This window comes from Bombina bombina, chromosome 3, assembly GCF_027579735.1.
Source record: "Bombina bombina isolate aBomBom1 chromosome 3, aBomBom1.pri, whole genome shotgun sequence".
Classification (NCBI taxonomy): domain Eukaryota; kingdom Metazoa; phylum Chordata; class Amphibia; order Anura; family Bombinatoridae; genus Bombina; species Bombina bombina.
Window position 1 is genome coordinate 784638499 of NC_069501.1, and position 14862 is coordinate 784653360.

Here is a 14862-nt window from a genome sequence, read left to right on the forward strand (position 1 = left end):
TAGAAGTAAATTGGAAAGTTGTTTAAAATTGCATGCCCTATCTGAATCATGAAAGTTTAATTTTGACTAGACTGTTAAAATGTTTTGGTTATGCAAATCTGGGGAATGGGTAATAAAGGAATTATCTATCTTTTAAAACAATAAAAATTCTATTGTAGACTGTCCCTTTAAATAATTTTATTATTGCAGTTACATGCTTATAACCCCTTGAAAGAAGTTCATCACATAATTAAAGTCAATTCTAAATCAATGCACTTTCTCTTAGAGCTAAACGTGGCAGGTGATTGAAGGCTATGCACATATGCCTCTTCTTATTGGTCCACTGTGCTTAGCTATGTTTCAGTAGTGCATTGCGGCTCTGGAGTTGACTTATTGCACTATTGAGGGCAGTTAGCTATGTGTTTAACCTCTGCAAAGCAGTTAAATACATGGTGTATAAATGTTCCATCAAAATAGAGATTTCGTATTGCACTTTTATGTCATTTTAGTGTCCATTTAAAAGTAATATTTAGCCCATAGTAAATTTTCTAGTAGGGAAGCTTCTAAAAATACATTACTGTTGTTTGTGCATATTTTTCAAAGGGTTCCATCCTTTAAGGGCAAATATTGAAAAAATGTTTCTTTTACTAGGGAGTAACTTCAATTCTAATAAATCCTGACCCATAAACTACATTCATATATTGCCATTTTGTCTTTAACGTGCTATTCTATATTTGCTGTCTCTGCATCTTCGTGAGCTTCCAGTTCCTCTGTTTCCTCTTCACTGTCTGGACCTCCTGAGGTGTCAGAGCTGTAATCCTTGTCAGAATCATTTCCTGGATTTTCATCTTCCTGAGCTTCAATCCACTCAAGTTCACCATCATTGTCATCATCTTTAGCCTTTTCTTCCTTTTTGCTGCTTACTGCCTGGGATTGACTTGTATTTGTGACCTTGTTCTCATTCTTGCTATGTGTCTCTTGAACTTTGTCTGCCTTAATATCCTCAGTTTGAGTTTTGTTTGCGTCTTCTGTTTTATTTTTAGATTTATCATCTATTTCCCCCTTGTCTCTTGTCTCTTTTGCTTCTTTAGAGCTTTTGTCTTTTTTAGTAATACTTTCTTTTGGTAATTTTTTCTTTTTTCCTTTAGACATCTGAAAGGAAAGCAAAAATATTTACAAACGTACATTATACAGTGTAGCTAAGTGTTTATTTTTTATGTTTTTTTCTCTAATATTTGGTTTGTACTATGCTGGAGGCTCAGAAATTCTAGTTCTTTCATAATGTGCAACTCTTTATTTGTGTGCAAATTGTATACATTTGTATTGATATAATATGAACTGCATCAATCTACAAGGATAAGCTGCATCAATATTTGATACATCATTAGCTCAGAAATGTGACATAATTTTAAGTATAGTTTTATATCAAAAACATTATAACTTTAATCTTTTAAACAATACAAAGGAATAAAATATAAATTATGACTGGGTTTCCACCTTTCTTTAAAACAAAATAAATCAATAACCTTCCTTTCATGCTAATATGCATACATCTGCAAAAATGACAATATCTAGTTATGCTTCACATGCACGTGCAGAGAAAAGTGTTAACACTAAAACAGTTATAACTTTTATTAGAAGCATTTCTGCCAATACATGTATATTACAATTTAGAGGCGTATTTAGGTTTTGTGCTGCCCTAGGCACTTACAATTTTTTTTAAATAATGCCAACATATTCAGTGCCAACTCAAAAGTGCCGCCCCCAAAATTTGTCGCCATAGGCACCAGCCTTGTTAGCTTTTGCAGTAATACGCCCCTGTTGCAAATGTGTTTCTATTCAAAGATGTAAATCATCTATGTGCATTTAAATTTTGACCGGAATAAGGACATTCAGGTCAAAATTTAAATAATTAATTTTAAATAATCAATTCAATTAGATTTCTACACACATAGAGGTTTCACTTTAACAGAATATTTATTTCCACATTTATTTTTTATCAGTAAAACATCATCTGAGCAGCAACCCTATTTCTAGATAATTTCTACTTTATACTCATATTATGTTTGCAGACGTTGGGTTTTTCTCTCGTATTACAAGTTAAAAGTAAATGTGATCACTTGAGCGCAATTGAAGTTAACGAGCATCAGGTTAGCCCAACCTCAGAGCTCTGGTTAATTGTTTCGCAAAACAAAAAAGTTTCTCAAAACTAAAAATACATTACAAAGTACAGTTACACTCATAATAACACTAATAAAAAGGATTTTAAAAAATATTGTACAAAAAAATTATAGGGGCATATATATGAAAGTGCGAGCTGACATGTATCATGTCTGCTGCATACACTGTCGTCATTTATCATTGCACCAGCAGTTCACCAGTCGGCCGCTAGCAGGGGGTATAAATCAACCCGATCGTATTCCATCAGGTTGATTTCTGTCCGTGGCCTCAGAGCAGGCGGACAAGTTATGGAGCAGTGGTCTTTAGATATAAGTTTTGGAGCCAAACGAGCGCAATCACAAGGGATCCCACAGCTTACACCAAACACCCTATAAAATCAATGTCCCTAATATCTACAAATGATCTGTCCCCACAAAAGCCGCTAAACACAGACCCCCACAAGGTGGAATATCCTTTTCCAGATACTCCTAATCAGAAATCTTAAAATACAATGGAGGAGAGTGGGGTCTATGAAAAAGCGCTAGAGGTGGTAACCCACTAACACCAAAAGAAAGAGCAACAAAAGTCATAAAGTATCATGAATACAGTTGCATATGTACACACAAATTGTGGCACAGGCACAGTCCAATATGATGATGTCAAAAAATGTTTTTTTGAATGCGTGATGTGGAAAAAGAAGAAGAAAGTCCCAAATATTCAAATATCTTCAGATAGTGAAGGAATTGGCTGATAGGATTCTATCAGCCAATCGGAATTAAGGTAGGAAAAATCTGATTGGCTGATTGAATCAGCCAATCAGATTCACAGTTCATGAGGTAAGGATAAGGCATACATCTCACTTATAGCTGTATAGGTACATTCCCTGGAGAGATCTCAAGACAAACCACTTTGCTGTCTCAGGCAGTATGTGGAAATAAAAAACAAATGTGATTATAGTGCAATAAAGTATGACACAATTTATTGATCTATATAAAATCACTGCAAACCATCCACAGAAATTTGCACTCACATAAAAACCCTCAATGATATGAGGTATCGAGCAGGCAATATTAAAACCACTCCACGGACAGCAACACTTCCAGGAATTTTACCAGAAATTGCTTCCAGATGGCCAACATACGATATATAAAATATTTAAAAATGTGTATAAAGTGATCTGTGGTTAGGAAATCGATAATTCACTTGAAATCAAACACCTGACGCGTTTTGAAGGTTTAAGCAATGATACTTTCTTCATCAGAGGCTGCAAACATTGGGTTTTCAGACTCCCATTGACTTCTATGGCATCCGCAACCTGAAGGGTGGTGGATTGAAAACTAGGAATTTGGAAAAGGTTCAAATAGAGTCGAATCTGAATTCGAAATATCTGTAATGACGCAAGCATCGATCTGAGTCAGATCGAGATCATGGGATCGTACATTACATCACAAATTTCAACATTTGCCGATCTTGACGCTTTGATAACTATGGCGGATCAATCTCGCGACACATACGATGCAGAATTCAAGCGTATTTTCGGTTTACATTTGATAAATAGACCCCAATGCCTCTGGTGTGGTGAAATGTTCTGTAAAACAGTTTGGTGAGCCAAAACACGAGGAGCCTAAAAAAGGCATGAAGAGGAAGGGAGTGTTTTGATAAAATTGTAATAACCGTAATGCCATCCGCATAAAGTGCCACTACTGGTTTAGTGCTGTGTAAAAATTATCCTTTAATATTGGGGTCTTGTTGGAGTTTTGTTGGTAGCCTCAGCTAGAGTCTACATAAAGAGCACAAAAATTATCAGATTGATTAAATGCCACTGCCGAATTCCATTATTTATTAGAAATGAAGGGGAGCAAAAACCCAAGCCTCAGACTATGAAAGGCATATAAGAGATATAATAGATTTATAAAATGCTAGAGAAAAGCCAAATTATCTTAATATCTCCTGCAAGTAAAGCAAATTCACTCTATCAAAGGCCTTTTTTCTCCCTCTAAGGAGAATTTCACACAGCTATTTGTAATCTTTCCGCCTTCAACAAAATACTAGGAAGACTTCTGTAATGCTCGTGGGATATTCCTCTATCAGACCAAACTTGGCCAGTGGTCTTCTTATCCCTGTGTCAAGCTGGAGTGATAGGGAATATCCCAGAGCAGAGAAAGTTCGCAAAATGAGGTAAGCAGTACTCACACTATGCAGGTAGGATTCAGCGGTTAGGCAGTTCAAGGGTAAAACACTTGAAGGACTGGAAACTACCAGGGTAGTCTGATGGCAATAGGTAGGGAATCCAGCAGTAAGGCAGTTCAAGAGTAAATCAATAGAATGGTCAGGCAGACAGAGTTTGGCAACAGAATGGCAATCCAATATTTTAGGGTTAAGGCAAGCAGAGAAGTCAAAACAGGCAGAGTTCATCAACAGTAAAGCAGTCCAGCAATTCAGGGGGTTAAGGCAAGCAGAGTAGTCAAAATAGGCAGAGTTAATCAATAGTAAAGCAATCCAGCAATTCAGGGGTTAAGGCAAGCAGCGTTTTTAAACAGGCAGAGTTCATCAACAGTTAAGCAATCCAGCAATGAAGAGTTTAAGGCAAGCAGAGTAGTCAAAACAGGCAGAGTTCATCAACAGTTAAGCAGTCCAGCAATTCCGGGGTTAAGGCTAGCAGAGTAGTCACACAGGCAGAGCTCATCAACAGTAAAGCAGTCCAGCAATTCAGCATACAGAAATACAGCACCCAGGAGCACAAGAAGTAACACCTACACTTGGGCACAGGTGAGAGAAACTGAGGTCTTTACATAGGGCAGGCAGGGCAGGCGGTGATGATGTAATCACTGTGCTGCAGTTACACTGCCGTATCACTAGCAACAGGAGGAGTGTCTGTGTCCATGGCAACGGCTACACAGTAGAGCAGAGGACCCTACATAGGTTTGTTGGGATGTGCAGCATGAAATCTGGAGACCAAAGATGGAGCATGCACATCACGGGCAGGAACCCAGGAATGATCTGCCACGGAGTAGCCCTTCCAGTGTATGAGGTACTGTAGTTGCTCATACTCAGGGTCACCATGTATCAGGAGCGGGGGAGGAGGTGGTCGGAGCTGAGTATATCTGTTCTTGATGTAAGGCTAACGAGATGTAAGTAACGAGATATGGAAGACAGGGTGTATGCACAGGCTTCTGGGCAAGGCCGCTTTGTAGGCAACAGATGACAGTCTTTTAAGGATCTTGTAGGGGCCGATAAATCTAGGCCCTAATTCGTAACTGGGTTGACGTAGACAAATATGTTGAGTAAAGACCCAAACACGGTCACCTACTGAAAAGGCACAAAGACAAGCTCTATGATGATCAGCAAACCTCTTGTATCTGGAGACAGCTGAACGTAACTGAGAGCGAATACATTGCCAATGAGTAGTGAGGTAAGTAAAGTGTCGGTCTGCAGCAGGAACCCCTGTGGACTGAGCAGAAAGAGGAAAGACACGAGGTTGGTAACCTGCTGCTGCTTGAAATGGAGAACATCGTAGAGAAGAGTGCCAATAAGTATTCTTTGCCACCTCAGCTAGGGGCAACAACTCAGACCAGTTGGTATAAAGAGAATTAACATAAGTTCTGAGATAGGCTTTGAGATCTTGATTCACTCTCTCAGTCAGCCCATTGGTCTGAGGATGGTAGCCAGACGACAAGGAAATGGTGGTTCCAATCAACTTGCAAAAGGCTCTCTAAAAGAGATAAATTGTGGACCTGTCAGGGTGCCAGGAATCAGACTGAGACAAGAAGTGCAAAAATAATCACACCTTTATTAATAGCAAAAAATAATAAAAAGTCCACAAGTCAAATAACAAGCCAGGAATCAAAACCAGAACTGGTAGTCAGACGAGCCGAGTCAGGAGCAAAAACGAATAGTCAGACGAGCTGGAATCAGGAACAAGGAGAACTGCAGAGTCAGGAACAAGCCAGGGATCAGGAGACAGGAGGGACGTTAGACAGCCAGGTAATACACAGGAGCTCTCTTAAACAGGTCTGAGACAACGCAAGGGCAAAGCATACTGAACAGAGGCCCTTTAAATAATAAGTGATGACATCACAATTCTGAGACTGCATCCTGTGTCACACGGATGATGTACACCAGTCTGGCCATAAAAGGAAGTGCAGGAAATTAGCAGCATCACCTAGTATGCACCAGAGTCAGGAAGAGAGGTGAGTAAAATGGCTGCCAGCAGCACATGGCAAACAGATCAGAGAAAAAACCCTGACAGGACCTCTGTCGGAAACAATATTTACAGTAATGCCATGAAGTCGTACCACATATAACAGAAAAAGATATGATAACGCTTGGTCAGTTGGTAGTTTCTTTAAGGGTACAAAATGAGCCAGTCTGGAAAATCGATCTACCACAACCCAGATAACCATATGATGATCAGAAGGAGGGAGGTCCACAATGAAATCCATTGTTATGTGTGTCCAAGGTTGTTTGGGAATGGACAATAGTTGGAGTAAGCCAGGAGGTAAGGATTGAGAAGTCTTATTGACAGCACAGTCGTGAAGGCTCTCACATAATCCTAAGCATCGGTCTTCATGGTAGGCCACCATACATGCTTGGAAAGAAGCTTAAAAGTTCTTGTTAAACCAAGATGTCCTGAAACTTTACTATCATGAGCCCAGGATAGCACAGGGGTGCATAGGTTCAGAGGTACAAAGAAGATATCGGGAGCCGCGGGGGCTTCAGGAGGCTTTCTAGACTGGGCACTTTGCAGTCTTTGAAGAAGAGAGGTGTTAAGTTGAGCAACCACACAGGAGGGGCTATGATGTGTTCAATAGGAGCGTCAGATGAATCACTTAACTGTGGAAACTGACGGGAAAGGTTGTCAGCCTTTTTATTCTTGGTCCAAGGAAGATAAGAGACTACAAAGTTAAAACGGGAAAAAACAAGGCCCATCTGGCCTGTCGAGGATTGAGTCTATGAGCAGTCTCAAGGTATGTCAGATTCTTGTGGTCAGTGAGAATCTTAATGGGATTGGCGGCACCCTGTAGCCAATGACGCCATTCAGTCAGAGCCATCTTAATGGCTAAAAGTTCAAGATTACCCACGTCATAGTTCTTCTCTGCAGGAGTAAAGCGCTTGGAGAAAAAGGCTACAGGGTGCAACTTGGAGGATAAAGGATCCCTTTGGGTTAGGATTGCTCCAGCTCCAAGATCAGAGGCGTCAACCTCTAAAGTGAACTCCAGGTCAGGATCAGGATGGCAGAGCACCGGAGCAGAACAAAAGACCTTTTTCAGGTGAGAGAAGGCATCCACGGCTTTGGGAGGCCAGTTTTTGCAGTCTCTGTTCCGTTTAGTTAACTCAGTGAGGGGAGCAACTATTTGGGAGTAGTTTTCTATAAACTTGCGGTAATAATTAGAGAACCCCAAGAATCTCTGTAGTTCCTTTAATGAGGTGGGTTGAGGCCATTCCAGGACTGCGGTGAGCTTAGAAGGATCCATGGCAAAACCCTCCTTCAAGATAACATAGCCAAGGAACTGGATCTGAACTTGCTCAAATTCACATTTCTCCAGTTTGGCTACCAGGGTTTTGTCTCTGAAGCAAAGAAGTACCTGTCTCACATGTTCATGATGCTCCTCAAGGGTGGAGGAGAAAATAAGGATGTCATCCAGATAGACAATGACAGTGCGATTGAGGAGGTCACAGAAGACATTGTTGGCAAATGCCTGAAAGACAGCAGGGGCATTACACAGCCTGAAAGGCATTGTAAGGTATTCGTAATGCCCTGATCTTGTGTTGAAGGCAGTATTCCATTCATATACGAACAAGATTATATGCCCCACATAGATCCAACTTCGTGAAGTAGCGAGCATTCTGGAGCAAATCATAAAGTTCAGTGATTAATGGAATAGGATAGTGATTCTTGATAGTGATGTTTTTAAGGGCTCTGTAGTCGATACAGGGTCTGAGCCCACCATCCTTCTTACTGACAAAAAACGAAGCCAGCCCCGGCAGGAGAAGAGGAAGGGCGAATAAAACCTTTAGTTAGGTTCTCTTCAATATACTCCTCCATGGCCTTGGTTTCAGCTTTTGAGAGTGGATAAGTCCTCCCTTTAGGAAGTAGGGCTCCAGGAAAGAGGTCAATCTTGCAGTCGTAAGGACGGTGGGGTGGTAGCACATCAGCTGCTTTCTTTTCAAACCCATCAGTAAAGTCTGTGTAAATTGAGGGAAGGCTTGAAGGGGTCTGTAGGCTGGCAATAGGGATGTGGCGTAATGCAGTAACTTTAGCCAGAGAGGAGTGGAAGCAAGATGTACCCCAGAAGGCCAACTATCCTTCAGTCCAGTCGAACTGTGGATTGTGTATATGGAGCCAAGGAAGACCAATGATTACTGGTTGTGGTGGAGAATGAATGATATTGAACTGCAACTGTTTGGTATGAAGGACTCCCACAGTCATGGTTAGGGGTGCTGATTCAAAATGGATTAAACCTGATCCAAGGGGAGTGCCACCCAGAGCAGTTTTTTTAAGACAGCGTTTTTTCTGCAGAAGAGGTAACCCTGCCTGAATCATGAAACGGTGATCCAAAAAAATTCCAGCTGTCCATGAATCAATAAAGGCTTAAGTATGGACAGAATTCTGAAGAAAGGAGAGGGCAACAGGTACCAGTATTCAAGAAGATTGAGGGGATTTAGTAGTGACCACGCTTAGAGGTACCCCAGTTTTATCCCCTAAGCATTGGCACAATCTCCTTCTTCTCTGTCTTTCAGATTCTGTGGGTTTGAGGGAGGAGAGATCCATGGGTTCCTCTACTGAGGTAACTGGAGGTGCTGAAGGGGTAGAGGATGGTCCAGAGACCTGACGAGTAGGAGGACGGGAAGAAGGATTCTACAAGTTCTGTCTCTCTCAGCTTGTATTTCCTGAAAGCAAGAGTCCAGAGTAATACAAAGTGCAATGAATTCATCCAGGGAAGTAGGGACATCACGATAGGTAAGCTCGTCCTTGATGAGTTCATGAAAACCTCTCCTAAAGGCCATCTTGAGAGCATTGCCATTCCAACTGGTTTTGAGTGCCAAAGTGCGAAACTCGATGGCGTATTTTTCCACAGTTCATTTACTCTAGCAGAGGTCCAAGAGTGAGTACTCTGCAGCAGCAGTGCAGCCAGAGGTCCCGAATACAGAAGATGCAGAAGTGAAGGCATCAGCATCATTCAGGAGTTGAGCGCTCAGTTCCAGAAGAGGAGAGACCCAGGCTAGGGCCTTGTCTTTCAGTAAGGAAATAATAAAAGTGAGCTTTGACTGATGAGACTGGAAGCATTGGGGTTCGTTGCAAAAGTCCAGCCTGCACTGGTTCAGGAAACCCCTACAGTCGGTAGTACCATCATACTTGTCAGGCAATGGTATCCAGGGTATACTTCCAGAAGCAGGGGAAGGAGGTGCGGCACTAGCAGCAGGTAGTGGCTGTGAAACAACAGGAGCAGCATTGTTTTCAGCAACCAATGAGGAGAGCAAAGCGGTTATAGCCTGTAGTTTTGAATCCACACTCTGCAATTGTGCGGTATGTGATCCCAGCATCAGACCCTGACGAGCAACTGCATTTGCTATCTCATTTGGGTCCATGTCCCAAGTATATTGTAATGCTTGTGGGATATTTCTCTATCAGACCAAACTTGGCCAGTAGTCTTCTTATGCAGGGTAGTCTTTGGCGGCAGTAGGTAGGAATCAGCAGTTAGGCAGTTCAAGGGTAAACCACTTTAAGGACTGGAAACAGACAGGGTAGTCTCTGATGGCAATAAGTAGGGAATCCAACAGTAAGGCAGTTCAAGGGTAAATCAATAGAATGGTTAGGCAGGCAGAGTTCGGCAACAGAATGGCAATCCAATATTTTAGGGTTAAGGCAAGCAGAGAAGTCAAAACAGGCAGAGTTCATCAACAGTAAAGCAGTCCAGCAATTCAGGGGGTTAAGGCAAGCAGAGTAGTCAAGCAGAGTAGTCAAAACAGGCAGAGTTCATCAACGGTAAAGCAATCCAGCAATTCAGGGGTTAAGGCAAGCAGCATAGTCAAACAGGCAGAGTTCATTAACAGTTAAGCAATCCAGCAATGCAGAGTTTAAGGCAAGCAGCGTAGTCAAACAGGCAGAGTTCATCAACAGTTAAGCAGTCCAGCAATTAAGGGGTTAAGACAAGCAGAGTAGTCAAAACAGGCAGAGTTCACCAACAGTAAAGCAATCCAGCATACAGATATACAGCACCCAGGAGCAAAAGAAGTAACACCTATACTTGGGTACAGGTGAGAGAGACTGAGGCCTTTACATAGGGAAGACAGGGCGGGCCGTGATGATGTCATCATTGTGCTGTAGTTACACTGCCGTATCCCTAGCAACAGGAGGAGTGCCTGTGTCCATGGCAACAGCCACAGCAGAGCAGAGGAGCAGGGTGACAACTTCTCATGTTATTTAGTCCTTTGTTTTTTAACGTAAAACCAACTTGATCCAGACTTACCAGATATCTATGATGAAGTACAGAGCTATTGGCTACATGAAACATATTAGATTGTTTGTCATACATCTCTAGTGCTCCACAATTATTGTTTTAAATGAAACCATTAAAAGTTATGTTTTATATGTAATATATTGTTACATTTTAAAATTTTTGGAATATCCTCTTTTTGTCATTTGGCTTACCAGAAATGGAAGCAGTGGATTTAGCCATTGAGCATTTATTTTTTAACAAATATTCTTTATTGAGGCATCAATAGAAAAAAAACATTAACTGATAACAATCAGGAGAGAAAAACATTGATTACAACAGTATTACATTCCCATGGACAATTGTAGCAAGCATCATCCGAATATGTCATAGGAAGCTGAAACATTGTCCATGCTATCGCCAATCTCTGTGGGCTAGGAAAGAGGTGTACAGCAGGAGATAGAGGCCATGTCTACCTTGTAACATTGGCATGTACAGGTAAGGCTTGGAGAATGGTCCATTCCCTCCAGACAGGTTAAATAAAAATTATGTAGCAGGAAGAAAGGGAAAATAGGAGATTGTTGGTGTGTAAATGCGAGTCTGGGGTAAAGAAGAAAGGTTTTATTTATTTGCATGGTTTAGGAATGGCTCTGAGAAATTTGTGTAGAACCCTGTTGAGAATTTCTTGGAAAACTCTCTGTAATAAAGGGACAAGTTTGTGGTTTAAATTTTTTTATTGAAAATGCAAAAAAAAGAAGGAACTCCCAATTCAGGACAATGCCACTAACTGTTGGGCTACTGGGAGAGTTGGACATCACTCATCACTAATATGGAGCAACACAAGCCAAAGTTATATATCTCACAACTAATCTCATTTACATACATTCTAGTATCAGGGTTTTAATGCCTCTTGTTGGTTGTAATGCACTTTTATACAACATGCAATATAACAATAGCATACATTTACATCTTAATTACACTGAGCTATATAATCAGTATAGTAATACAGTATATTTAAAGGAGAAAGGTTAAAAATTGAAATGTGCATGGGTGCATTTCAATGTGAAAAGAAGCATTTTTGCATTATACTTTCATTAGCAAAGATGCTTTTAGCTAAAGTTATTACTATTGTTCTAAAACATACGCACATATCCTGTGAGGGCCTATGCACCAGTATTCAAACATCACACCCTCTCAGGTTGAATACTGTTTGAATACTGTTGCACAAGCCCTCACAGGATATGTACGTATGTAGCAGAAAAAAACAGTAATAACTTTACTAGAAGCATTTTGCTAGTTCGTGGAAGTATATGGCAAAAATGCTTGTATTTCAAATTGAAATGCATTTATGCACATTTCGATTTTGACCTTTCTATCCCTTTAAGAAGAGATGATTTAGTTTCTTATCAGCAGTCCTTCTAAATGCACGTCAATCATAATTTACTCTTCCTGTTAGTGAAATGATATATCTTACTTGGTTTTATCTTTATTATTGTTTTTAGAATCTCATATTACCTTCTCCTGCGGTGTAATATACCAGCCCCGTGGATATTTGGCAATGCTGTCCATATATTTTTCTGCTTTTAACCAGTCTTCCTGCCATTTTTCAACTTTATATTGAGGCTCACTCTTTGAAATCCTACCCAGGATGGATTGATTCTCCCTGGATATTTTCAACAGTTCTTGTTCGCGTTTTTCCTTGTTTAAGCTGGTTAATAAATTAAAACAATAATAGCATTTTAAAAATACAGTGCATTGTAGATATATGATTGCTTATTTTATTTATTTTGTTTGCAATAAATCATTTTGTATTTTTGCAGGCATAGTACATTATTTATTTGATGTTTTTTTCCTAAGGCACAAAATGATAAAGTGTTTTGTTTTAAGCCAAAGGAAGATTTGTCATTGTGGAGAATGAGTCACTTGAAAGAAGTTATATAATTAATGAACTGCTCGTTTTAACTCATGATCTGCACCAAGTTCCTTTAGTACAGTCAGTAATTAATTGTATCAGTTTACCAGCGCATAAGAAACTGGTGGGGAATCTGCCATGCATATGAAAGAGCAGTAATTGAACATGTTCATTTTGTTTTGCTCACTAGAGGTTAAGAACTATGCACAGGTATCTATTGCTGAATCAGGACAAACCTCCACAAGACTTTAAACAAAATGTAGTTTTATTTTGGTCAAGAATATTATTCTCAAGTAACAAAACACTGAACCACATTTTAGAAATTCTCTCTTTGAAATTTAAAGTGGAAACAATTACTTTATATTAACTTGTTTTATAGTCTGAAAATGTGAGCTCTGTTAACTACAAGGCCCCATAACCCATTAAGACCTAGGGGCCGATTTATCAAGGGCCAAATGGCCCCTGGTGCCCCTGTTTCCGTGCAAGCCTTCAGCCCGCCGCTCCTTAACAGGTCCGCTGCCTCTGACACAGCGGACATTAATCCGCCCGATCCTATACGATCGGGTTGATTAAAACCCCCTGCTAGCGGCCACAAATCTGCAGGGGGCGGCATTGCACAAGCAGTTCACCAGAACTGCTTGTGCAATGTTAAATGCCGACAGCGATGTCTGGCGTTGTCTGGCGGACATGATACACTACAGCGTATCATGTTCACCAGACATTGGTAAATCGGCCCCCTATTGTGTACCTACCTTTTGGCTTCATAATCATTGTGGTTATCAACCATCCCTTTGGTTCTCATGATTGTTGACATTTTCTCAAGAAGCAATCGATTATCTCTTTCTATAACTGACAAGCGTTCTTCTTCTAGCTATATATATAAAAGCAAAGACAATTCATGACATTCAGTATTCTATGCAAAAGAGCTATAATCAGTAACATATAGAGACAGATTATGTGACTGCACCTTTAGTTTCTTCAGTTTCAGATTAAGATGGGCGTATGTGTGAGGGCTATTGGTGTCAACCATAGGCCTGGCCTCCTGGACCTAAACAATATAAATTGACGCAACAGTTATTCAGCAACAAGAAATCATTTTTTTTTATAAAATAAAATAAATTTTATAAACAAACACAAGTATTAGTATACAAAATATAAGAAAGAAATATACTTTCATTGTTTATTTTGCTAAATTTTACTGTAAATGAACTCTGCAGGCCTCACATGCCAAACACTGCTATATTCTATACAGACATTGGTTGCTCATTCTAACTCATTTAAGAGCTTACAGACATTATAAACCAAATCCCTTGGGAGCAAGATGATTTATTTTGCTGCTGCATTCCTACCTGTCTTTTTTTTTTAGCTGTTCCCTTAAAAAGACACTGAACCCAAATTTCTTCTTCTGTGATTCAGATAGAGCATGTAATTTAAAGCAACTTTCTAATTTACTCCTATTATCAATTTTTCTTCGTTCTCTTGCTATCTTTATTTGAAAAGGAAGGCATCTAAGCTTTTTTTGGTTCAGTACTATGGACAGCATTTTTTTATTGGTGGATGAATTTATCCACCAATCAGCAAGGACAACGGTTGTTCACCAAAAATGGGCCGGCATCTAAACTTACATTCTTGCATTTCAAATAAAGATACCAAGAGAATGAAGAAAATGTGATAATTGGAGTAAATTAGAAAGTTGCTTAAAATTTCATGCTCTATCTGAATCACGAAAGAAAAAAATTTGGGTTCAGTGTCCCTTTAAGAAGATATACGTACATAATGTGTAAGAGCATTTTCATTTTGTACTATTGCTTGCATATAACCATGTTTAATCCTTGCAAATGAGTAAGGAAGCATTTACATATTTTCAGAGAACTTAGGCATACTTTATATCAACAAAATGCCTGGTAAAATAAATGGTTTAAAAAACATTTAAAACTGTCATTTTATTAAAGGGACACTAAAGACAAAATGACACCGTCATGACTCAAATAGAGCATGCAATTTTAAGCAACTTTCCAAATTACTTCTATTATTTTTCTGAGGCATCCTACTGAGCATGTGCAACAGTTCTCAATGTATACATGTATGAGTGTGATTCACTGATGCCTGTCACATGATGTCAGATAAAAAATACAGCTCACTTGAAATTCAGATTAACTGCTATTAAATTGTTTTTTATGTAAGTGTATATTATGCAATTCTACTTATGCTGTCTTTAAATGGACATATTGTACATACATATTTGTGACAGTAGATAATTCTTAGAAAAAAAAACAATGAGCAAAAGAATATATTATCCAAATGATGTAAAAAGCGTCCACTACACGTTAGTAACAAAGGGTGTATCTGTCTGCTCCTCTTCACTGTGTTGTA

At 39.6% G+C, this 14862-nt stretch overlaps 1 protein-coding gene across 1 annotated transcript in view; it reads right to left on the bottom strand.

The window, feature by feature from the left end:
* Positions 1–702: 702 nt before the first annotated feature.
* Positions 703–14862, bottom strand: part of CFAP97D2 (CFAP97 domain containing 2) — a 58747-nt gene continuing 44587 nt past the window's right edge. Inside the window, exons 2-5 of the mRNA XM_053705453.1 lie at positions 13457–13537; positions 13242–13360; positions 12093–12285; positions 703–1131 (exon numbers count right to left, since the gene is read on the bottom strand). Of these exons, the coding sequence (XP_053561428.1) occupies positions 703–1131; positions 12093–12285; positions 13242–13360; positions 13457–13537 (822 nt within the window). The remainder of the gene's footprint in view (positions 1132–12092; positions 12286–13241; positions 13361–13456; positions 13538–14862) is intronic.